General features: G+C 43.3%; 5 protein-coding genes across 10 annotated transcripts in view; 3 read left to right on the plus strand and 2 right to left on the minus strand.

The window, feature by feature from the left end:
• Nucleotides 1-460: 460 nt before the first annotated feature.
• pcf11 (PCF11 cleavage and polyadenylation factor subunit) lies at nucleotides 461-9,030 on the plus strand. Its single transcript, XM_058086790.1, has 17 exons — nucleotides 461-849; nucleotides 2,379-2,504; nucleotides 2,721-2,903; nucleotides 2,993-3,193; nucleotides 3,644-4,614; nucleotides 4,721-4,892; nucleotides 4,970-5,273; nucleotides 5,348-5,491; nucleotides 5,579-6,816; nucleotides 6,897-6,960; nucleotides 7,050-7,151; nucleotides 7,227-7,335; nucleotides 7,428-7,611; nucleotides 7,696-7,851; nucleotides 7,969-8,061; nucleotides 8,290-8,325; nucleotides 8,406-9,030. Exons 1-17 carry the CDS (start codon nucleotides 604-606, stop codon nucleotides 8,643-8,645), a joined length of 4,569 nt encoding a protein of 1,522 aa, XP_057942773.1. The 5' UTR covers nucleotides 461-603; the 3' UTR covers nucleotides 8,646-9,030.
• A 215-nt stretch (nucleotides 9,031-9,245) lies between these two features.
• On the minus strand, nucleotides 9,246-11,231 carry ccdc90b (coiled-coil domain containing 90B). 4 transcript variants are annotated; one of them, XM_058086098.1, is made up of 8 exons: nucleotides 10,996-11,231; nucleotides 10,854-10,911; nucleotides 10,550-10,669; nucleotides 10,063-10,331; nucleotides 9,883-9,996; nucleotides 9,763-9,816; nucleotides 9,557-9,671; nucleotides 9,246-9,472 (listed from the first exon to the last, which is right to left on the minus strand). In XM_058086098.1, the coding sequence occupies exons 2-8, from the start codon at nucleotides 10,903-10,905 to the stop codon at nucleotides 9,417-9,419; spliced, it is 780 nt and encodes a 259-aa protein (XP_057942081.1). In that variant the 5' UTR covers nucleotides 10,906-10,911; nucleotides 10,996-11,231; the 3' UTR covers nucleotides 9,246-9,416. The 4 variants fall into 4 exon arrangements, with proteins under 4 accessions (XP_057942081.1, XP_057942085.1, XP_057942084.1 ...); XM_058086102.1 differs by having other exon boundaries at nucleotides 10,063-10,146; nucleotides 10,228-10,331; nucleotides 10,854-11,230; XM_058086101.1 differs by having other exon boundaries at nucleotides 10,063-10,149; nucleotides 10,228-10,331; nucleotides 10,854-11,230.
• alg8 (ALG8 alpha-1,3-glucosyltransferase) lies at nucleotides 11,155-17,439 on the plus strand. Of its 3 annotated transcripts, XR_009131975.1 has the most exons (14): nucleotides 11,155-11,360; nucleotides 11,673-11,751; nucleotides 11,832-12,025; nucleotides 12,108-12,217; nucleotides 12,522-12,589; nucleotides 12,674-12,800; nucleotides 12,970-13,073; nucleotides 13,162-13,282; nucleotides 14,132-14,271; nucleotides 14,358-14,497; nucleotides 14,586-14,683; nucleotides 14,760-14,913; nucleotides 15,025-15,310; nucleotides 17,385-17,439. XR_009131975.1 is itself a non-coding variant. In XM_058086094.1 (13 exons), exons 1-13 carry the CDS (start codon nucleotides 11,272-11,274, stop codon nucleotides 15,257-15,259), a joined length of 1,659 nt encoding a protein of 552 aa, XP_057942077.1. In that variant the 5' UTR covers nucleotides 11,162-11,271; the 3' UTR covers nucleotides 15,260-15,506. The 3 variants fall into 3 exon arrangements, 2 of the variants coding, with proteins under 2 accessions (XP_057942077.1, XP_057942078.1); XM_058086094.1 differs by lacking the exon at nucleotides 17,385-17,439 and having other exon boundaries at nucleotides 11,162-11,360; nucleotides 15,025-15,506; XM_058086095.1 differs by lacking the exon at nucleotides 17,385-17,439 and having other exon boundaries at nucleotides 11,185-11,360; nucleotides 14,760-14,832; nucleotides 15,025-15,506.
• guca1d (guanylate cyclase activator 1d) lies at nucleotides 15,613-19,542 on the minus strand. The gene is made up of 4 exons (XM_058086108.1): nucleotides 19,086-19,542; nucleotides 17,939-18,088; nucleotides 17,590-17,677; nucleotides 15,613-17,517 (listed from the first exon to the last, which is right to left on the minus strand). The coding sequence occupies exons 1-4, from the start codon at nucleotides 19,281-19,283 to the stop codon at nucleotides 17,393-17,395; spliced, it is 561 nt and encodes a 186-aa protein (XP_057942091.1). The 5' UTR covers nucleotides 19,284-19,542; the 3' UTR covers nucleotides 15,613-17,392.
• The window catches only part of rhogb (ras homolog family member Gb), a 29,884-nt gene continuing 25,580 nt past the window's right edge, over nucleotides 17,389-21,692 (plus strand). Inside the window, exon 1 of the mRNA XM_058086105.1 lies at nucleotides 17,389-17,535. The gene's annotated coding sequence lies outside the window, so the exon portion shown is untranslated. The remainder of the gene's footprint in view (nucleotides 17,536-21,692) is intronic.

A 21,692-nucleotide genomic window follows, 5' to 3' on the forward strand; every position in this document is an offset into this window, starting at 1 on the left:
GAAATGTTGTCCAATGCGCCATAATGTGATAATTTACTATATTAGTACACAGGTACTAGTTCGACTAATGTTTATGAACGTTTATGAACGTGTACTATGTGAGGACCACAACAGAGTAACACGTGTTCAATAGTCTACAGCGAACAAAGACTAAACAGTATATGCCGGAGGTTTTGATGATTAAAAACGTAAGTTTGACTTATTTTGCAAAGTAACTTTTGCCATTTTCGTTATAGTTAAACATTTATATGACAGCGTTACTAGACTTAAGTTCAAGATAACATATTTCATGTTGCGTTGAGGAGTCGTTTCGTCATTAGAAAAACTCACACCACTCCTCTCTGATTGGCTTTCTCGTATGTCTAATACTGAGCGTAGCCAATGACAATCAAACAAAGACTTCCGTTTGAATGAAAACGAGCCAATGGCGACGCGCTGACGCATTTGGTTTCGGTGACGTATAAAGGCCTTGCGTTTTCAGTCGCCATTTTCTTGTCGGCGTCAACTGTCGTAGAAAGTGAGACGGACGCTGCTCAAAAGTATTGCTCCAAAATTGGAATTTCAAAGGGAGTACTTGATCGAAACCGTTAGCCAAATGAATTAATGGACTGCCTGCTAATCAATGGTCATGGTAGCGACAAAGGTGGTCTAGCTTTCCCTCGCTCCTTCAACTCAAAGATGGACGACAGCAACGCGGCGAGGGACGATGCCTGCCGAGAGTATCAGTCCTCGCTGGAAGACCTGACGTTCAACAGCAAGCCGCATATCAACATGCTGACCATTCTGGCCGAGGAGAACGTCAACTTCGCCAAGGATATCGTCGCAATAATTGAAGCACAAATAAGCAAGGTTTTTATGAATAGAATATTCCTTTTCTGTTTCAACTTGTCGATCTATATAGCTGGTTGCTAGCTAAACATGGCGTCAGGCGTTCAGTTAATTTACCGTAGCATGGCGGCTAACATTAGCTTTTGTTACATATAGCTGGCCTGTTACTACAAACCATTCAATTACTATAGTAAAATTGAAATTCAAGTTCCGCATGTTTTACTATTTAGGATTATCGTGCCACGGAAACTCAATTACTCAACGTGTCCTTCAAAGTGAAGTGAAAATCCATCATATTTTTAATAGTTTATACAGTGACGTTTTATGTATATGAATACATTGTCGTTTAACTTGCTCGGTCAGTGATGAGTTGAGGCTTTGTGGTTTGGTAATGTGTAAATCGTACATTACGTCGACAAACGAAGTTAACTAGGCTAACAAGGAAGTGGAATTACGAAATCATTCTACTTCAAAGTTGTTGGGTTACCACTTTATTACTTATATACCATTACCGATTCACCATTGGGGTTTTCTATGCAAACTGTTGACTTCCTCGGTTCATTTCAGTTCACTGGATAACTCAATAGAAGTAAATTTATACAGTATTCAAATACAATATACATGATGGATTTCTACTTCGCCTTTTGTAGATTTTGTGTAACATTTGGGCCATTAAGAGGAAATCTGCCCATTCAGACCAGTCATGTTTTCAAGATAAAGCAATTTATTTGAAGAGCAGGATAGACACAATTCTTCCATTTTAAGAGAATTCTAGTCAGCAGTTTGCCTCCTTCCGTGGTCACTGTTTGCATTTTGACGCCTGACAAAATTAGACAGAAGTTTCCCCCCTGCTTTTACATGCGGTAGTGAATTTTGAAATGTTTACTGACTGGTTAAAAGAATGTCCTAATAATAAAAAATATGAAATGTGCTTTTTGTCATTTTTTATTTCGCAGTGTAATTTATTGGCAGGAATCTGGTTTCATTTAATGGAAATTGAGCCTGACTCGGGCTGGCTGTTGAACAAAAAACCCCAAACACATGCTGCATGATCACTGACTTGAGTCACAATACTTTTAAAATGCAGCTGGTTTAACATGCTTCCCAAATAAACTGATTTGTTTTTACCTGTGTTTTTTTTGGTAAACAATTGTCTGGTAAAGAAAGACGAGTGCATGGGACTCACTGTGTAGAGCTGAAGAGTCACCAAGGTAACGTACAGAGAGTGGTCCAAGGAAAAAAAAACACTCTCTGGAGGTAAACTGGCTCTCAAGGACTTTTTTTGTATATGGCGGATATTTTTTCCTCGCTAACCCCTGGGATGACATAAACTGGACTGTTGGAAGAGGATACTCCTGGGTTTTATTTTTCTGAAGATGACTGAAGGCTTTCACTGTTTATCAAACAAAGTGGTGGACTAACACTTTTTTTTTGGAGGGATATTTTTTGCCCCATTGTCTTTAATAATTACATTTGTGTTTACATTTATTCTGCACTGTTGTTTTAACCCCTGTTGTATTCTAAACTTGTTGAGTTCTCTATCACTCTAGGCCCCAGCTACCGAGAAGCTTCCAGTTTTGTACTTAGTGGATTCCATTGTGAAGAATGTCCGAGGAGAGTACCTTGCAGTGTTTGCTAAAAACCTAATCACGTCATTTATATGTGTCTTTGAAAAGGTACAGTTGTCCTTGCGGCCTTTTTTGTTTCCATGTAAACATTTGTAGCAGTCTTCCACTTTAAAATCTGTAGTCTAATGCATATTTTGTTAGCATTAAGTAATGGGTGGTTCATCACTTCAATAGAATTCTTAAATGAGTGTTTGTATAAATGGACATATTTGAAAACAATGCTGTGGTAGTAGTTGTGGACCAAGCCATGTCCTTTGTTTGTAGGTGGATGAGAACACTAGAAAGAGTTTGTTCAAGTTGCGGTCAACATGGGACGAAGTGTTTCCTCTAAAGAAACTGTACGCTTTGGATGTACGGGTCAATTCTATTGACCCGGCGTGGCCCATCAAGCCTCTGCCGCCTATAGTCAACGCCAGCATCCACGTCAACCCCAAGTTTTTAAAACAGGTGTGTAGTCACAAGTGGATCAATCATTGTTTGAAGTGGACTTCCCCTCACATGTGTTTCTCCTTCATCCTGTTTCCTGGACTTGGTAGTCTGAAGAGGCTTCCCCGAAACCTACTCCTGTGCAACCGGCAACCCCTGTCACTCCTACGCCTGTGCCGCCACCAGTAAGTCAGTCTAGTCTGACCCAGGAGCAGCTCATCCGGCAGCAGCTGTTGGCCAAACAGAAACAGCTTCTGGAGCTTCAGCAGAAGAAGATCGAACTGGAACTGGAGCAGACAAAAGCACAGCTGGTAGGACAAACCAGTCTCATTTTCAAATGAAAAATCTTATTTTGTATGTTCAATGACAATACAGTTCAGTCTCACAAAAGGTCCACAAAAATACAGTAGGTTATATTTTTTTTAGGGTTGGATGAGGCCATGTTGACAAACTACTCTCTGATCATCAAACCCTTTAGTTTGAGGTGTGACTCGGCATAGTTGGCTACAATTTCATTTTTGACCCCCGTAGAGACTAACGTCAGTACCCATCTAGCTACTGTAGTTCTACCAAGTACAATTGGTAAATTTAGCTTGAGCTTTTATGCTCATGCACAAACTGGGTGATTTGTGTGTGGAGTGTTGTTAGAAACATTTTATGCTTTGGCAAGGTAAAAAAAAAATCTATAACGTTAGTTAAGTGTTTCCAAGCTTCTTGTCTTTATAAGTCTGTATTTGTTTCAATAAAATGTTTTCCTGCAGGCGGGGGGCTTTACAATTGTAACGCCAACACCAGTTGCAACACCGACCCCTGTGCCGAAGCCAGTCGCTCAGCCCACTCCTGTGGTTCGACCCTGGATCGCTCCACAGCCTTTGATCGAACCCAAGTTGACCACCAGAGATCCACGTTTGAACCGCATTGGCCCCTCTGCCCCTCTTCAAGGCAAAGAGAATTCAGCTGTGAAAAAGGAATCCCCTTCCGCGGTTGTAACTCCTGTTGTGACGCCAGACAAAAAACTGCCGGAGAGGCCAGTCCATTCAGAAAAGGTGCGGACCCCAAGAAAGGAAGAGGAGAAACCCAAGCTCAAGGCTCCATCTCCAATGGCTAAAAACATCCAAAGTAAGACCAAGCATGCTGAGGTTGAGAGCCAGAAGTGTACAGACAATACAAAGAAAGATACACGGCCGAAGAAACGGGGCCTGGAAAAGGGCGCAGAGGCCAAAGATGATGACCAGAAGGAGAAGAAAAAGTGCAACGACAAGCGAGAGGAGTCTGCACGAAGACCTGAAACACCAAGATCCAACAAAGGAAAACTTCAGAACGGTCTGGTGACCAAACATGGCCGCAGCCAATCTGCAGAGAAGACTGGAGGCAACGCTCGGACTCACGCCAGAAAACGTACGCGCTCTCGCTCCAGATCCCGTTCATCCACCGCCTCACCCAAAAGGAAAGACAGGAGGTCGCCCAAGAGCCGGACCAGGAGCAGCTCCATGTCACCTTCGCCATCCCGCAAGGCGGCAAAATCCAGGCGAAGAGGTGATGAGCCACAGCATGGCAAGAGTGGTTGGGATGACCGACTGGCACCCAAGAAGAACCAGACAGAGACCAGGAGGTCTAAGACGCCTGCAGATGAGCGTCGCTCCAAATCGAGAGACTCTCCACGCAGCCATGACGGCAACAAGGAGAGCAAAGATGTTCCTCATCGCTGGAGGAGTGGCTGGGATGACAAACAGTAAGCTTACCTCACATTACCAGTACACATTAACAGCATGTATTGGTTTGTTTTTTGACATTGCTAAATGTATTGTTGGTGACCTTACCACTCTTTAAATGTTTAGTGCAAAGATGCCGGACTCCCATGCAAAACCTGGACCACAGCGACATAAACTCTATAGCACCCCAACGCGTCCCACCACCCCACGAACCCCGAAACACCGCCTCAGTGTGGATGCCAACCTCCAGATACCTGAAGCTCTCAACTCTGCATCCAAGAAGGACCTTCTCAGAAGGGTATGTCAGTATATACATAACACATTTATACTATGGTTATTTGATGACTTGACTAATATTTATGTATCATTCTGTAGGCAAGCAAGAGCCTGGAAAATGGCGAGATTTCCAAAGACGACTTCCTGAACATGGCCCACAAGATTAAGAACTTCTTCCAATATCAGGAGGAGAAGCAGCAGCGTGGCGAAATCTGGGACAACGCTGGCGACTTCACTGCCAAGAAACAGCTACTGCCTGCCCCTCAGCCAGGCTTGGACCAGGCTCAGTTGACATACTATGAGCACAAGTCCAAGTTGAAAAAGACGCAGGTCACTCACCGTTCCCCTGGAGAAAACTGGGAGGGTGCGGAGGAGTGCGACGAGGTGAACAGAGCTCGGCAAGGTGTGTGTTTTTCTTTAAGGACCTAGCAATTAAATGATAACCTTTGATCTAAAGTTCTTTGTGTTGGTTGACAGAAGAGAGACGAAGCAACGAACAGGAAGAATCCAGACCTCCACTTGCCCCCATGGTCGAGGAGTACAACCACGGCAAACAGTTCCCACCGCTAAAATCTCTCCCTGGCCTTCGCTTCAGGAGGAGGGCTGACCCCCGAGAGTCCAGTGAGTATGCGCCATTCAAGTTCCAAAGAAAAGTGGCTGCTATTAAATACAATAAAAAGTCACTCATGTGATTCTTTTTGTTTTCAGGCGAAAGAGAGTGGAACTCTCCCCTAACGGAACGGCAACGCTTTAATGACTGCGAGGACCAGAAGAGTGGTTATGACGCTCCGAGGCGTTACGGCCAATCTGCTGATGTCAGACAGCCCGACCCCAGAAGGCTAGATGGACTCCCTCCATCTGGCGCCACTGTTCACAGAAACTGTCCAAGCCCAGCTGGTCTGGATCCTTCCATCCCCAGGTTTGAGCGTGAACGCTTGTCGCCGCTCCACGGGAATGATGTGGGTGACATGAGCCCCATTCCTCGTTTTGAGAGTCCCAACAGTGAACACTCGGATGATGGACCCCTCAATCCAGATGCTCTCCATGCCCCAAAAGCCGTTCTTAAGGGACCAACTCACGAAGGATTGCTGTCTAATATTCTTCAGCAGAGTGATTCCCCCGGACACACCCCTCCTCATGACGGAAGCCACCCACCGTCTCGGTTTGACATGGGCCCATCTAGACCACACCCTCCAGGCTGGTACGAAGGTGGCGCTCCAGGGCGTTTTGAGGGGCCAGGCAGGTTTGAAGGAGGCGGGCCTCCTCATCACAACATGCCAGAGAGGTTTGACGGACCACACATGTCTCAGGGTCCAATGAGAGGTGGGGACAACATGGGTCGCTTTGATGGTCCGCTTCACCCTCAGGGCCTTGGGAGGTTTGATGGTCCCGTAGGTCCACAGGTTCCTACGAGGTTTGATAGACCGGGACCCGGGCACTTCGAGGGTCCAATGCCTGGCTTTGAAGCACCACAGCACTTTGACAACAGTCTAGGGCCCGGTCATGGACCAATCGGCTTCCAGCAACAGCAGCGACCAATGCACTTTGACAACCCCCTGAATCCGATGCCAGGCCCAATTTGTTTTGAAGACTCTGGCCATATACCCCAACAGGGTGGTCCCCCACGCTTTGATGGCCCCCATGGCCAGCAGGGCCCCCCCAGGTTTGCTTCCCAACTCCCAAACAACTTACAGCCAGCTATGCGACCTATGGCCCCTCCATTGTACGACAACACCTTCCCCCCTCAGCAGAACTTCAATATGGCTCCACCACCCTTCGCAGAACCCATGAACCCTCAGTTCCACTCGGGACCAATGGCATTTCCCACACAGCCGAACATGCAGCCTGCTGCAAACTTCAACATTCTTGGTGGTCCACCATTCAGCCAGCCGAGTGCCACTCCCTTCTTCAACCCGTCAGTGCCTGCTGTCAACATGCAGCAGCCGGTGAGCTCCCCATTTCACCTCAGCGTTTTTGTTTTCCATGCTTGGCTTTTGTCATGTTAATGTCTGTTTTGTGCTCTCAGGTTAACGTGATGAACATGAACCAGCCATTCCTACCTCAGAACCCCGCGCCTTTTGGACAGCAAGGTATGATTATGCTGCTGCTTGTGAATAATCAACAAAGCACTGTGATGAGGCAAGTGATGATTTTTCACTATCTCTCGCCCCCCCCACAGAGAATCACTTTGGCCAAGTGGACGTCAATGACTTGCTGTCCAAGCTCATCTCTACTGGTATCATCAAAGGGTCGCAGCCGGAGACAACAGCCCCCGACAACGGTCTGTTGACCTGTGTTGTCCACACTCGAATGAAGAATACAGTTGTTAATTGTTTTCTGTTCACCCAACCCCCAGAGGTATCTTCTACAGCAGTACCGCCACCTCCTGCAGAGGAAGAGGAAGATGATGAGGCGGAGGATGATTTCCCAGATCTGACCAACTTCAAGGTTGACGACATGAAACAGTGAGCTTTGCTTGTTTTTGTTAAACATCTCTAATAGCGGTTTAGTGTTTTTGTTAAAAGTTAACGTTGACCTGTCATTCTGCCCCCGTTAGGCGTTATGAGAGCGTGGTAACCAAGTTGTACTCAGGGAACCAGTGCTGCCTGTGCAGCATGAGATTCACCACTACTCAGACCGACCTGTACGCTGACCATCTGGACTGGCACTTCAGGCAGAACCATGCCGGCAAAGTCGCCGGCAAAAAGATCACACACCGCCGCTGGTACTACAGCCTCGTGGTAAGAAGGCGCATTGTTGGCTTTTGCAGACTGGTGATAAACAGTCGGATGTATAAAGGCACGCATGTCTACCACCACTTGCAGGACTGGATTGAGTTTGAGGAGATTGCTGACCTGGAAGAACGAGCCAAGAGTCACTTCTTCGAAAAGGAGAACGAGGAGGAGGTCCAGAAGAACCAGGCGGCGGCTAAAGAAAAGGAGTTCCAAAGCGTCAAGGCCACTAAAGACCAAGTTGGAGAGGTAAAGCTTTTCCATAAAATGCCTTTACAAAACTGAAATGCTGGATCTACATTACATATATGGGATGTCTGAAAAGGAGGCTTGTGGTTTTGAGGCTTGTTGTCATTTTGTCTGCAGTCATGTGAAATCTGCCAGGAGCCATTTGAGACATACTGGGTGGAGGAGGAGGAAGACTGGTTCCTAAAGAACGCCATCAGGGTTGACGAAAAGGTTGGTGCAACCAGTGTCAAGTTCTGCTGCTCTTATTTTAATAAATAGACTGACATGTGACTTCTTAAAGGATGACATGTAAAATGGTGACGTCTATATTTTAATATATTTTTTAATAAAGATAACACAGTATTGATAAGCAAATGTAGGGCTAAATATTGCCTTAGTTGAGTGAATCCATATTTCACACCTATATTTGACGCCATGTTTCATATTCTCTCCACACAGAACTTCCATCCTGCGTGTTTTGAAGATTACAAAAACGTGAGTAGCCAAAAACAAGATGGCAGCTAAAACACCGTTCGCTGTTATTGATCATTTGACCTTCTGCTTTATCCCCTAAGACGTCCTCGTACCTTGACGTGACGCCGTCTCCTAATAAGGTGCTGACCGACCACCCGCTGAGCGCTTTCATAAAGACTGAGGAAGATGAGACCGATTCTTCATGCTCCATCGCCATGGCAGCCGCCGCAGCCTTAGTCAAACGTGAGGCCACTTCTGAAGCCGGCGAGTGTGAACAAGCAGTGAAGACGGAGGTGGAAGAGCTTTTAACAGATGTGCAATTGGATGAGAAGAGCCTGTGAACAGCAGCTCAGCTGCACTTTTTCTTTGTTTTTGAAGAAAAGAAAAAAAGTTTGTTGGTCGGCAACTTAACTTGAATACGTTTTGGTATTTGTGCCGTCACGCTGCTGCTTGGAGTTTTCAAATGTTTCCTTTTTGGGTAAAAATGTAAATGATTTAATTTATACATTAAAATATTTTTGGAATCTGTGGCGTGATTGAATGCAACAATGGCTGTAAATAATTTGATAATTGATTTAACGACAAGCAGTTGCAGGTGTTGAGTTGTTTGGTGACCATTAAGGTAAGCATCAGTCGGTCGATGGAAGATCGCCTGCCCATCAGGAAGATGCCAGATGTTTTTTTTTTTCTTTTTCTTTGGTATTTCAATAAAGACCTGGAAACTTATTTGCATTTGTGTGATTGTTTTGGGTTTCATTGTTCTGCTTCTAAAATTCAAAATAAAGGCTTTGTGGATTAAAAAGCTTCCATTGTCTGTGGATTCTGTCATGTTGGGAATTTGTAGTTTTATGTACAAACAGTATGTCCATAATCTAGCTATAATGAGATCTGGAGAAAAAAAACACTTTGGTTTATAGATTTTGAAACAATGTATTAACTATTCTTCATACTTTGCATACATAACACAAGTTTCTCAACAATATTGTGCATGTCATATTTAAAAGCGTGTGTCAGTAATAAAAGGAGCCTTCATTTCAAATAAAAATATTGAGCAACAGTTTTTTCTTGTCTCTCTTGTGAGACGTAATGTAGACATGCACACTTTCAGTGCTTCACCTCCAGAGCCGGTAAACCCCCAGAGCAATGGCCAGGCAGGAGAACACGGTTGCTACGGAGACACAAAACATCAAATTATTTCATATTTATATGCTGAATATATTCATTTTTTAAATTCATGACATCTAAGAAAAACCTGCAAGATAACGGATGGTCTCCAACTTGAGTGACTCCAGAACGGTTTTGAGCGAAGCCACCTGCAGGTCCATCTTCTTACTGGTCTCCATGTTGTCGTGATCCAGGCTGGCTTTCTATAATCAATGGCAGACCGGAAGAAAGACCAAAAATGTAAATGTAAACACAGAAATGCCCATAATGTGACACACATAATGTAACATTTACCTTTTGATGGAAGTCTGTACTCGCCTCCATCAGCTTCTTCTCCTGCTCTGTAAACTGGCACAAGACAAGATGCTCAGATGCAGGTCCATGCATGCACAGATCAGACATTTACACATTCACCATGTCAGAGATGCGGCTTCTCTCCAGATTGATGTCCAGTTTGGTTTCCGCTCGCACCTTCTGACTCTCCTCCTTCAATCGGTTATGTAGTTGCTCCAGTTCCCGCTTCATTTTCTTCACAAAAAAACACCTAGACTCAGTCGATTTCTACATATCTTGTGAATTAAGATACAATCGTACCGTGTTCTCGGATCGCAAATTAGCAAAGTCGCTCTTCTCCAGGATCACCATGTCCTTCCTGATGGAATCCAGGTGGGCCATGATCTGCTGCAGGGCAATTTCCTGAAAATAACAACAACAAAATAATCGCCACCACGTGTGATGCTCTGAAAGATGACGCCCCACCTGGTGTGACTTGGTCACCATGTCTTTATAAACAATGTCCATGTTGGCTGTTGTCAAAGTCACCAGAGCGGAAACAATGAGCTCAGCCTGGTGTTTGTCGAAACCTGGGAAAAACAAGCATGGCATGGTTATGCATTAGTTTACAACTTATATAGGCAGTTATCAGCCATTAGGTACATGCACAATATAATGAGATCCAATACAGGTAAGTAAATAAAAAAAGATTTAAATACAATTTTATATGTATTGTAGTTTTTTCATATATATATATATAACAAAGCATATATACTGTATTGACATATTTTTGGGATGGTTTTCTCACCGCTACTTGCCAGCTCGGTCACCATGGCCTGCGAGTCAAAAGTTAGCTTCCGCTGTTCCAGAGGCGTTAATTCAACCTTCCTCAGGTCAAAGGTCGCCACTGGCGCCCCAACATGAATATCTGTAAGTACACAAACCAGCTTTAGCAACACTAAAACAAGACAAAACAAGATTGATATTACGTCCACCTTTTTAAAGACTTTTAAAAAACATTTCAAGAGAATTTAACTTGTAGATTGAGCCAAATATGAGTACTAGCTAGCTATTCACTAATGTAAGGTCATTTTATTCTGCACAACTGTTACCTCTCCAAGTGGCAAGCTGTCGTAGCTTCCATCGCCGTAACAGAGTGTTCATTCGGCCCTGCTTGGCATTAAAAGTACAGTAAAAGTTTGTTAAGTATAGTTACTTGAGTTTATTAAACAACTCCCGTTGGCCCAGTATTACTGTTGATCCTGATCCTTGTTGAATCAGAAAACCGGATGCAACGTCAAGTCGTCTTTGTGTTGCCTTCTAGTACTGTGGGATTTTAAAAAAGCTATAGTCAAACAAAAAACGTCTATATGTCATATTTAATCTCTAAATAAAACTGCACTATCTACTTCGTGTGTTATATGGGCTTTGTGGTGCATTTGCGGCGAACTGTCCTCCATGTGGAGTGTTTGTCATACCCCATCGTTGTCAATAAAGTTTCCGATTCCAATAGCAAAATAAGGAAGTGTCATGGCGGCCGCCACGGTGGAAAGCGGGAGCTGGTTTTTTGTGTTAGCCCTGGGTGTTTCCTTTCTCAAAGCGCTGTTTATCAACGCCTAGTGAGTCAAACATCTTTTTTTTTATACATTGACTTGTGTCAGTTCATTTCTTTTTGCACAAAGTACCACAATGTAACTGTTAACACCAGTCTGACAGGGTCGCGGCATCTACTAAGTGCTTTTTAGAATAAAGCTTGTTTTTTCGTGGTGCTTGGGCTAAACATGGCGGGATTAATGCAAACATCCTGGCGCTTTTTGTCGGGATTTCATCGGGATTCATTGTAATAAATAAGTAGCAGCCATATTGCTGTTGGATTGGCAGAAATGTCACTATAAACAAAAAAAACAAATATTGTGTGTGTGTTCTCAAAGCCATTCCACAGATTTTGAGGTGCACAGGAATTGGTTGGCCATTACACACAGTCTGCCGGTGTCCAGGTGGTACTATGAGGTGAGTGTCTTCATTCTATCTTGTCATGGAATATTTAATGAAAGTTAACTCTTTTTTTGTTTTTTTTTGGCCTTCTACAGAACACTTCAGAGTGGACCTTGGACTATCCGCCCCTGTTCGCCTGGTTCGAGTTCAGTCTTTCCAACATAGCTCAGTATTTTGATAAGAACATGTTGGTGGTGGAGAACCTCAACTACGCTAGTCCGGCCACCATCCTTTTCCAGAGACTTTCTGTCATCTTCACTGATGTGCTTTTTATCTATGCTGCAAGAGAGTGAGTGTGATTAAACACCAGCCACTATTATTTCTTATATAAATATTTCTGCATTGAGTTCATGCTTATTGTCTTTGTGCAGGTGCTGCAGGTGTGTTCGGGATCAAAAAGGCAATCGAGATATTCTCAGTCGTCCGTCATTTGTCCTTGCTGTGCTGCTGCTCTGGAACTTTGGTCTTCTCATTGTTGATCGTATCCTTTAACCCTTGAAGCCTGGATCTCGTCTTTACTGTTAGTTGTTTCCTACAACGCCACCGCTTCAGTTAAACACACCCAATTTAAAATGGATTTGGGCTGAAATTAGTTTTCCAAAAGTGTCTCAGAACTTCACTGCAACATACAATATAGCAATATAATCGTAGATTCCCAGCACTACCCACAAAGTCTAGAAAATGTTACATTTAGTTCCAGGTAGCAACAAATTTCTTTGTAATGAGTCCGATGGGCTCTTACAAGGATAACATTGTCATGTGACGTCCTTGATGTTGTCCCTCAGATATTCATTTTCAGTATAATGGCTTCCTGTTTGGTTTCCTGCTGCTGTCAGTAGCCAAACACATGCAGGTAACAACTCACAACAAGTTTGAAGGGTTCTTATTTTTTTCCAAAATAATGAACATTCTGCAACTTAACTTTGGCTTTCGACAGTCCCGGCACCTGCAGGGAGCGCTGCTGTTCGCCATCCTCCTCAATTTAAAACACATCTACCTGTACGTGGCCCCTGCGTACGGTGTCTTTCTGCTGAGGAGTTACTGTTTCACTCAGGATAACAGCGGTACGCCTAACAAGCTTATAGCACCATAGCATTATAGCAGTCACTTAATGATGTAGGAGCACCCCGGTAACCAATTAACAACACAGTTGTAGTGTCAATAGATGGTGTAATTCGCAAGCATTCTTCATTGTATCAACCATTGAAACCATGGTGTTTTTTGTGTGTGCAGACGGCTCTATCAGATGGAGGAGCTTCAGTTTGTGCCGTTTGCTTGCTCTTGGCAGCATTGTCGTCACTGTCTGTGCACTTTCCTTTGGCCCCTTTGTTGCCATGGTGATTGCATTTAAGACCACAATAGGGATCGGTGCAGAAAACATGATTTTTAAATGAAATGTCTTTTGTATTTTTTTTTTTTTTGCAGGGTCAGGTTCCTCAGGTACTGTCTCGTCTCTTCCCCTTTAAGCGAGGCCTTTGTCACGCCTATTGGGCGCCAAATGTCTGGGCCCTCTACAACATCCTCGATAAAAGCTTGACTACGCTTGGTAAGAAGAATGTAAACGTACCTTTTAAATTTAACTGGTTCCATAGTCCATGTCTGCTGTGGCCATCATAATCAAACCTTTGATAATTATGCACGCAATGTATAATGCCTGTATTTTCTATACCGCATATCCTCATTAGGGTCACAGAGGTATGCTGGAGCCTATCCCAGCTGACAGGGTACACCCTGGACTGGTCGCCAGCCAATTGCAGGGCACATATAGACAAACAACCATTCACACTCATTTCCTCCCACATTCATACAATGCGGCCCAACCAGTGTATAATGAAGTTAAAATAAAGTACAGGCATTGCTCATTTATTGGGGTTAATTGGTTCCAGACGGGACCATGAAAGTGAATTTCTGCAAAGTATGATTCAATATAAATTATATAATAAATGGAAAATGTAGTTAGAGAGTAGAAAACCTGTTTATGACTTCTGATTTTTTATCATTCTTGTAGACATGAAATAACACCCCATAGTCAGCTTTACACTGCTATTTTTCTTTGTTTACAACACACTGCTAAACTGCAGGGACGCGAGATGGCCATCGCTTTAAAGGTAGCATGCTACCGCGCATGCTATTGTGCAACTATTTATTTATTCTAAACTTCAGAAAGTGCAGGACAAAGTAAGAATCCAAAAACTAAACTGACCACTTCCACACATAGTAGGAGGATAACTTATTTTCACTGTGTATGTGAAGGTAATCTAATCTGTCATTTCTCATCACTGTAATATTACTGACACCTACAGGTGTCTTTTGATATTTTGTCACTAGTAATTTTTTTGGAGGTTTGATATTAAAGGACTCACAATAACAGATCTTTTTTTTTGTCCCCCCTCAGGTATTGGTCTGAAGCTTCTCGATGAGACAAAGCTCCCTCGTGCCTCCATGACAGGCGGTTTGGTTCAAGAGTTCCAACACTCTGTCCTGCCCTCTGTCTCCCCATCCATCACCCTCGTTTGCACTCTCTTGTCCATCCTGGTGAGCCCTTAAATCATCCAAAGCCTTCGCTCAGGCATCATGGAATGTGGGAATACATTTCCTGTCTGTGTGGCGTGACTTTATAGCCCGCGGTGGCATCCATCTGGCTGCGTCCACGCGGTGCTCGTGGTTTCCTGCGCTGCCTGCTGCTCTGCGCTCTCGGCTCCTTCATGTTCGGCTGGCACGTCCATGAGAAAGCCATCCTCATCGCCATCCTGCCTCTCAGGTGGCCTTTTTTTTTTTAAATTGATGTAGACCATCGTCACTGTTGTTGTACAGATCAAGTCAACAATTTAGTGTTTTCCCCAATGTAGTCTGCTGGCGGTCGAGAGCAGAGAGGACGCTGGCATCTTCTTGGTTCTGACCACAACCGGACACTACTCGCTGTTCCCGCTGCTCTTCACCCCAGCAGGTAAAAGAATCGCTTCTTTATGCACATTTATTTACTGTGTAGATTGTTTTATGTTTACATTTATTTTTTTTTGCAGAGTTGCCCATCAAATTTGCACTGATGTTGACGTTCACCATCTTCTCTTTCGCTGCTCTGGGGAGAATACATAGGTTGGGAAGTCTTTTTTTTTTTTTCCCCGTGTATTTAGAATCAATAACACCCTGGTTTTTATTGTTTTACAGGACTCACTTGTAAGTCCTCATTCTTTTTATTCTGACCTGTACATATAATATGACTATGCAGTTAGCACATCACAATACTTTGTGTACAGCACTTTGTTGAACTGTGTTGTCTCTCCCCAGTGGACAGGGGTCTCTATTGCGCCCCTTTGAGGTCGTCTACCTCTCTGGCCTGGTTGCCGTGGCGGTTACCTGCGAGCTCATCTTCCCCCTGTCGCCCTGGCAACAGAAACTACCCTTCCTCCCCCTGCTCGTGACGTCGGTCTACACCTCTCTGGGCGTGTGCTACTCTTTCCTGCGTCTCTATGCCAGTCTCCTGCGACCCCGGCAACAGGGCCACAAATCCAAACAGCTCTGACCCAGGTTCAATTCCCGCACTGAGCCAGATGTGAACTGTGGACTCAATCAGGTAAAAAGCAGAAACACAAGAACTGATTGACCTCGGGGAGCCATGTGGTGTCTGTTTCCAAGTCCAGTTGTTGCAATGATTATGAATTTGCCTTGAGAATAATAACCTGACCAAAACTGACACACAAGATGGACATAAAATATGTTTTTAAAAAATAATCTTTTCATGAATAAAAAGCACACATTTTAAAGAATTGCGTTTCATATTGGTTTTGTATATCATCTATATCCACTGTTGCTAGGTGACACATAAAAACAAACATACAGCGCTTTGTTGGAGAAAATGTAAATGAACATAACAAACAAGTTTGACAACTTTTATTGATAAGGCAACACAAAACGTGATTTGTTACAATGAACCTATAAGGGGAAAGACTCACTGTAAAAATCTATTGCACAAATAACTGATTGCAATATACGCTAACCTGCTCGGCCATCACTTACAAGTTACACGTATAATGCTGGTAATGTATAGCACTATTCCTAGCGAATTGCACAATTAGTTAGCATGCTAACCAGTTCTGTAACAATGTCACACATTTTTTAACCAGTTTAGCTTTGATGCTATCACTTAGCAACTTTGCACAGGTGCTTTGCTATCCCTTTTATTAAGGGGTAGATAAAGTGTCCTCGGTTCCTTGTTGAAGTACAAGTCTTGGTAACCCCTTGATCTGATCACAAACATCACCGTATAAAAGTAAAGCCACTCATTTGATCCGGTATCCTCATAAAAGACCATTCGCACAAAAACCATACAAGTACATTGTTTTCACGGAAAGCATGTGCTGGTTTGCTTCGTTAGACAAACTGGGACTAACAGTTCACGGAAGCTATTTTGACATTTCAAGTGTACATCGGAGCTTCAACACTCTCTCTCCATTAAAGAGCAGCCTGCCTGAAGCTTTCAGACTTTTTAAGAGGATCAGTGTAAACGCCTGCTGACCCAGAACAGACTCCCAGCATGCTCTCATAGGCTGGCTCCGTAAATGTACCTGACATCTAAGGTCATAGGACATGAAACCTACTGAACTTTTACCGAACACTGAAAACGTGAAGTATGCTAACAGAAATAACAAATAGTTTTAGGTATGACCAAAATTTTCTAAAGTAAATCTGTCAAGTGAACGTTAAATCCTATCACGGAAGCACAACCGTTATTTCACATTTCAAGTAACCTGTTCTATGATTGAACTAGGGTAGTATTTTTTAGTGTGTAAGCATCTTCACCTGGATGAATATTAGAGGCACACCGAAGGAAGAAAAAAATGCTGCTTCAAAAAAGTTATTACAGAAATAGTGTTATAATTATGTGAATGATGATGTCATTTTATTGCTACAAAAATGTCATAGTATGAAAATAATGTCAAAAGACTGGGAATTAAGTAATTTTCCTTGGGAAAAATTAAATAAATATGAACTAAATCCCTCATTTTAAAATGTTAAGAAAACGTCCTGATTATTAAAATGTTACTGATTTTTTTTAATCTTAAGAGGGAAAACAAATATTCAACATTATAAATGACAATAAAAAATAATTGTCAAAATTAATAGAATTATGAGAAATAAATCTGGCTATAAGTTTGTAATGTTACTCGGGAGAGTGGAACTATTGTGAGAATAAATATGAGAATATAGTCAAAGAAAAAAATCGCAATTTTACAAAAATAACGTAATTTTACAATTTTCAGTGTGTCCCTACTACTCCTTTGTTTGCTTTGACCTATACATAAAAGCCAACATCATTTGGAATATGAAAAATGGGCATCAAATTTCAAGTGTGTGAGCTCTTGACGTCTAGATTTAAAGCTTTCCTCCAACTTAAATCAAGAAACAGGCACTAAAATCGATGAACTGACTCTGTAAGGAGGTAAAGAGACACGTTCAAGTCAAAGAAAAGCTAGCTTAAGCCACCACACTCAACATGACAACAAAACTAGCAGCATTTGTGTCCATTAAAGAAATACAAGTGTGGTAACCTCTGTTCTGATGTTCTGATGTTCTGATGTCATGTCTTTTTTTGGGGGGGGTCCCAGGTTGAAGCGGGTCTTTTTCAGAGTTTTCCTTTTGGGTTTCAGGTCAGCTCTCAACCCCTCCGACCCTCCACGATGATGACCAGCACGGGCGTCAAATCCATCAGGTTCCTCAGCATGTCCATGATGTCCTCGTGGTCTTTAGCGCCCTCGATGAACTCCTCCAAGGTCATCTCACCTGATGAGTCATATTAGGGTAAGTTGCAGTTGCAGGAAGAAGAAGGACAAGGGGTGTTTTAGTGTGTTTTACCTTCTCCTTTCACGTCGATTCTCTCAAATATGAGAGTGACTATCTCTTCGGGGTCAATGTCTCTGTTTCGTGTGATGTCTTGGATGGCCTGCAGAGGGAGACATAAAAATGTTTCTCATATTTGTTTTGTGGTTGGAGTAATGATTCCCAGTGAGCAAGAGTGGCAGAACTCTTGCTTGGTCAAACTGGGTCAGAGTCATTTGTCCCAGTTCCTTCCACTTCCTGATGTCAGATACATTGAGCTGATTCAGCAGATTAGCAGTCGTCTGACTTTGCACTTAATCCTGAAAAACCCACGAGGACTGAATGTCATCGCCTCGCTCCATGGCGCATCTTTTATGTTAATTACCGAGAAAATAGTCTCCAGCTCCTCTTTGTCGATCTTTCCGTTTCCATCCTGGTCAAAGAGTTTGAAGTACCACTTCAGCTTCTGGTTGATTTCTCCTTTCAGCAGCAGACTGATGGCGGCGATGTATTCCACAAAGTCGATATAGCCGTCCTGCACAGAGACAACACACAATAACCATCACTGAAATGTCACAATTCTACTAGGAAGAAGTTATTGAAATAACAAAGTTGTAATTACAAGACTAAAGTTGAAATATTATGGGAAAAGCATATTGTTATAAATTTTATCAAGAAATATAGAAAAGAAAGCAAATTTTATTAGGCTGTAGTCACTAGGAAAAAGTCTATATAAATATATTTTTCCCTGTTAGGGGTCACCACAGTATAAATGGTTGTGACTTAGTTTTTACACTCAATGCCCTTCCTGACACACACTTGAGTGGGATTTGAACCCATGTTCATAAGTCATAAAAAATAGAAATTCTCTGAAAATCCTCAGGAGGGAAAAAAAACTAATTTTGCTAGAAAAAAATAGTTAAATTTAGAGGTTTTTGAGAGTGAAGTTGTAATTTCAGAAGAAAAAATTTGCAATTTTACAAGAATTAAGTCAAAATTATGGGGGGGGGGGGGGGTTATTAGAATAATTAACATTATTCCCAGTTTTGCTTTATTATTTACGTGGGAAAAAAATCTGTATTTTAGGAGATTAAAGTTGAAAAATTACAAGCAAAAACTTTATAAAGTTTATAATAAAGAATAATTACAATTTCAATATAACTTTTTTATGGACGCATTTTCTTAAATTGTGTTTTCTGCTTACACTGTACTTTATATTTAGCATTGGGTATTTTTATTCTACCGATCGTACGCTTCTACCTCCATTTTCAAGATCCAGCCAATATGAGGACGGTCCTTTCCCCAGTTAAAATTTACTCTCTGTGTTCTAAATCACTTGACCATGATGGACATGAATCCAATAATGTGTTCTTAATAAAGTCACTGCTGGGATTGATGGCGGTGCACGCCAACGCTCTAAGCCTATTTGACAGTGAGCCCGTGAACGACCTGATTCTCTAACAACCATGACTTTTGAGTCCTGACGTACGACTTGTTTTGTCTTCCTAAACCACATGGTCATATTCGCTCACCCCGTCCATATCGAAGGTGCAGAAGACCTGGTCCACGTAGCTGTTGGCGTTTTCGGTCATCCCCTTTAGGTTGAGAATGGTCTTCAGCTCGAAAAGCGTAATGAGTCCCGACGGCGACTCCCGCATGAACATGTTGTACCAGTGGTGCATGTCCTCTGCAAGGATGTCATCCAGGTTAGAGCCGTGGTTCCCCATCATTCAAAGCTAACGTCAAGAGTGTTTTTTTTTTAGGGGGGGACGGGGAGAGGGGATGCTACAAGAACAGGGTTTAGGAGGTCTCCATCCAAAAGTGTGCAAATGCAAAGTAGACGACACAAATGTCGGAAAAGATGAAGGAAAAACTGCCAAAGAGGCTACAACTCCATGGCAGCGAGGCCAGCAGCAATCTTGAGGATGCTGAGAGCAGCCTGCATGAGTGACTCTGCAGGCGGAGAGCAAAAGGATGCTCTAACCCTCTTAGGTCCCGCAGGAAGACTAAAAGGGCACTCCTGAAATAACGCTTTAATGAGATCAAGCTGCCATGCCGCTGTGACCTGAGCTGCTACCTCCCTCTCTCAGGTGAGAGGGTACCATTGGTTACATAACACTCTCGGGCTCTATGTCCCGGTTTTCCTGGTGGGCCACCAACTTGGGACTCTCTTGGAATGAGTCGGCACTTTGCTTAGTCATGACCACCCACAAATCCAAAAGGGTGACCACCCTCTCCCCCCAGTGGATACTCCCGTCAGAGAGACCTGAGCCCCTTTCACATAGTTTGTATAAAAGCCAGGGGATCACATTTTTCCCGTGTTCTGTTTGAACAGCATAGACACAGAAGGGCCAGACAATTTTTCCGGGTTGTTTTGGGGGACAGGAATGTTCACCACTCGAGTACCCCTGATTGAGAATTACTAGTATATTATTTCATACTTCCCCACACTCGGCTGCACGGTGGTTGAGTGGTTAGCGCACAGACCTCACAGCTAGGAGACCCGAGTTCAATTCCACCCTCGGCCATCTCTGTGTGGAGTTTGCATGTTCTTCCCGTGCATGCGTGGGTTTTCTTTTCCGGGTACTCCGGTTTCCTCCCACATTCCAAAAACATGCTAGGTTAATTGGCGACTCCAAATTGTCCATAGGTATGAATGTGAGTGTGAATGGTTGTTTGTCTATATGTGCCCTGTGATTGGCTGGCCACCAGTCTAGGGTGTACCCCGCCTCTCGCCCGAAGACAGCTGGGATAGGCTCCAGCACCCCCCGCGACCCTCGTGAGGAAAAAGCGGTAGAAAATGAATGAATGAACTTCCCACACTCTGTTGAAAATGACACAAAACCGAGTGGACAGTACGATATGTTTTTTGTGGAAGGGAATTCCACATTCCTGGGACAAGGGCAGGACTCCAGAACATTCATTCATTTTCTACCTTATCCTCACAAGGGTTGCTGGAGCCTATCCCAGCTGTCTTCAGACGCCAATCGCCAGCCAATCACAGGGCACATATAGACAAACAACCATTCACACTCACATTCATACCTATGGACAATTTGGAGTCGCTAATTAACCTAGCATGTTTTTGGAATGTGGGAGGAAACCGGAGTACCCGGAGAAAACCCACGCATGCACGGGGAGAACATGCAAACTCCACACAGAGATGGCCGAAGGTGGGATCAAACCCGGGTCTCCTAGCTGTGAGGTCTGCACGCTAACCACTCGAACGCCGTGCAGCCTAACTCCAGACTAACTTTTTAAGAATTATTATTTCTATTTACATGAAGCGCACACTGGCCCCTAACTGAATATTTTCAGGGCACAAGCAGGGCACTGTTTGTACAAAACATTATGAAAAAGTGTCAATGAGAAAGCTTGCTATTGTTTCTAAGATGTCGGAATTAGATTACATGGAACGGTAACAGCCAGTCAGGTTCGACGTGTTGTGATCCAGATCTGTCTGTCTGTCTGGATGGTCATGACTGGGGATTACCAATGAAAAGGTTTATCAAAGGACCATTGTATTCACCTTTAAAGAGCTCATCGAGTCCCCGCCCTTCGTTTTTCCCAAAACATCTTCCCAGCATGCCTTCTGTCTCCCAATTTGGAAGGTCACTGTTCCATGTGTGTTTATTTGTGGTTACAGTTTCTCTGAATGGGAGTTCATCAGAGGATCAAAGTGTTTAATTTCTCCTCTCGGAATCAGACTGATGGCGGCGATGTAATGGGATTAAACCCAAGCAAAGAACGAGTAAAAGGAACCATGTTACCTTTTGGTCGCTTCCTTAAGTGAACCTCGGTCAGGATTAAGGGTGACCCAATCATGTGGAGGGGTGCCAACTTTCGGGCATCAATGCTTCTGAATGCCCTTGACTGGAATGCGTCTACAGAGCCATGTTGATGTTGAGCACAAGTGGCACAGTCATTAGTTGACCTGGCATTTTTCTGGCTTCTGATGTCATATCCACTATGTAAGAGAAGCTACCTTGTGTTGGTTCTGTGTAAAAGTTCTACTGTTAGGAAAGATGTGCCAATTTCTCCAAATGTTTTCATGAAAGCAGCTAATGATAGCTTCTAAATACCTCTGGTGACTGGTTGGAAAAAAACTCCCGGATACTTCTCCTCTTTCTGGAATATAT

This window comes from Doryrhamphus excisus, chromosome 11 (assembly GCF_030265055.1).
Source record: "Doryrhamphus excisus isolate RoL2022-K1 chromosome 11, RoL_Dexc_1.0, whole genome shotgun sequence".
Lineage (NCBI taxonomy): Eukaryota > Metazoa > Chordata > Actinopteri > Syngnathiformes > Syngnathidae > Doryrhamphus > Doryrhamphus excisus.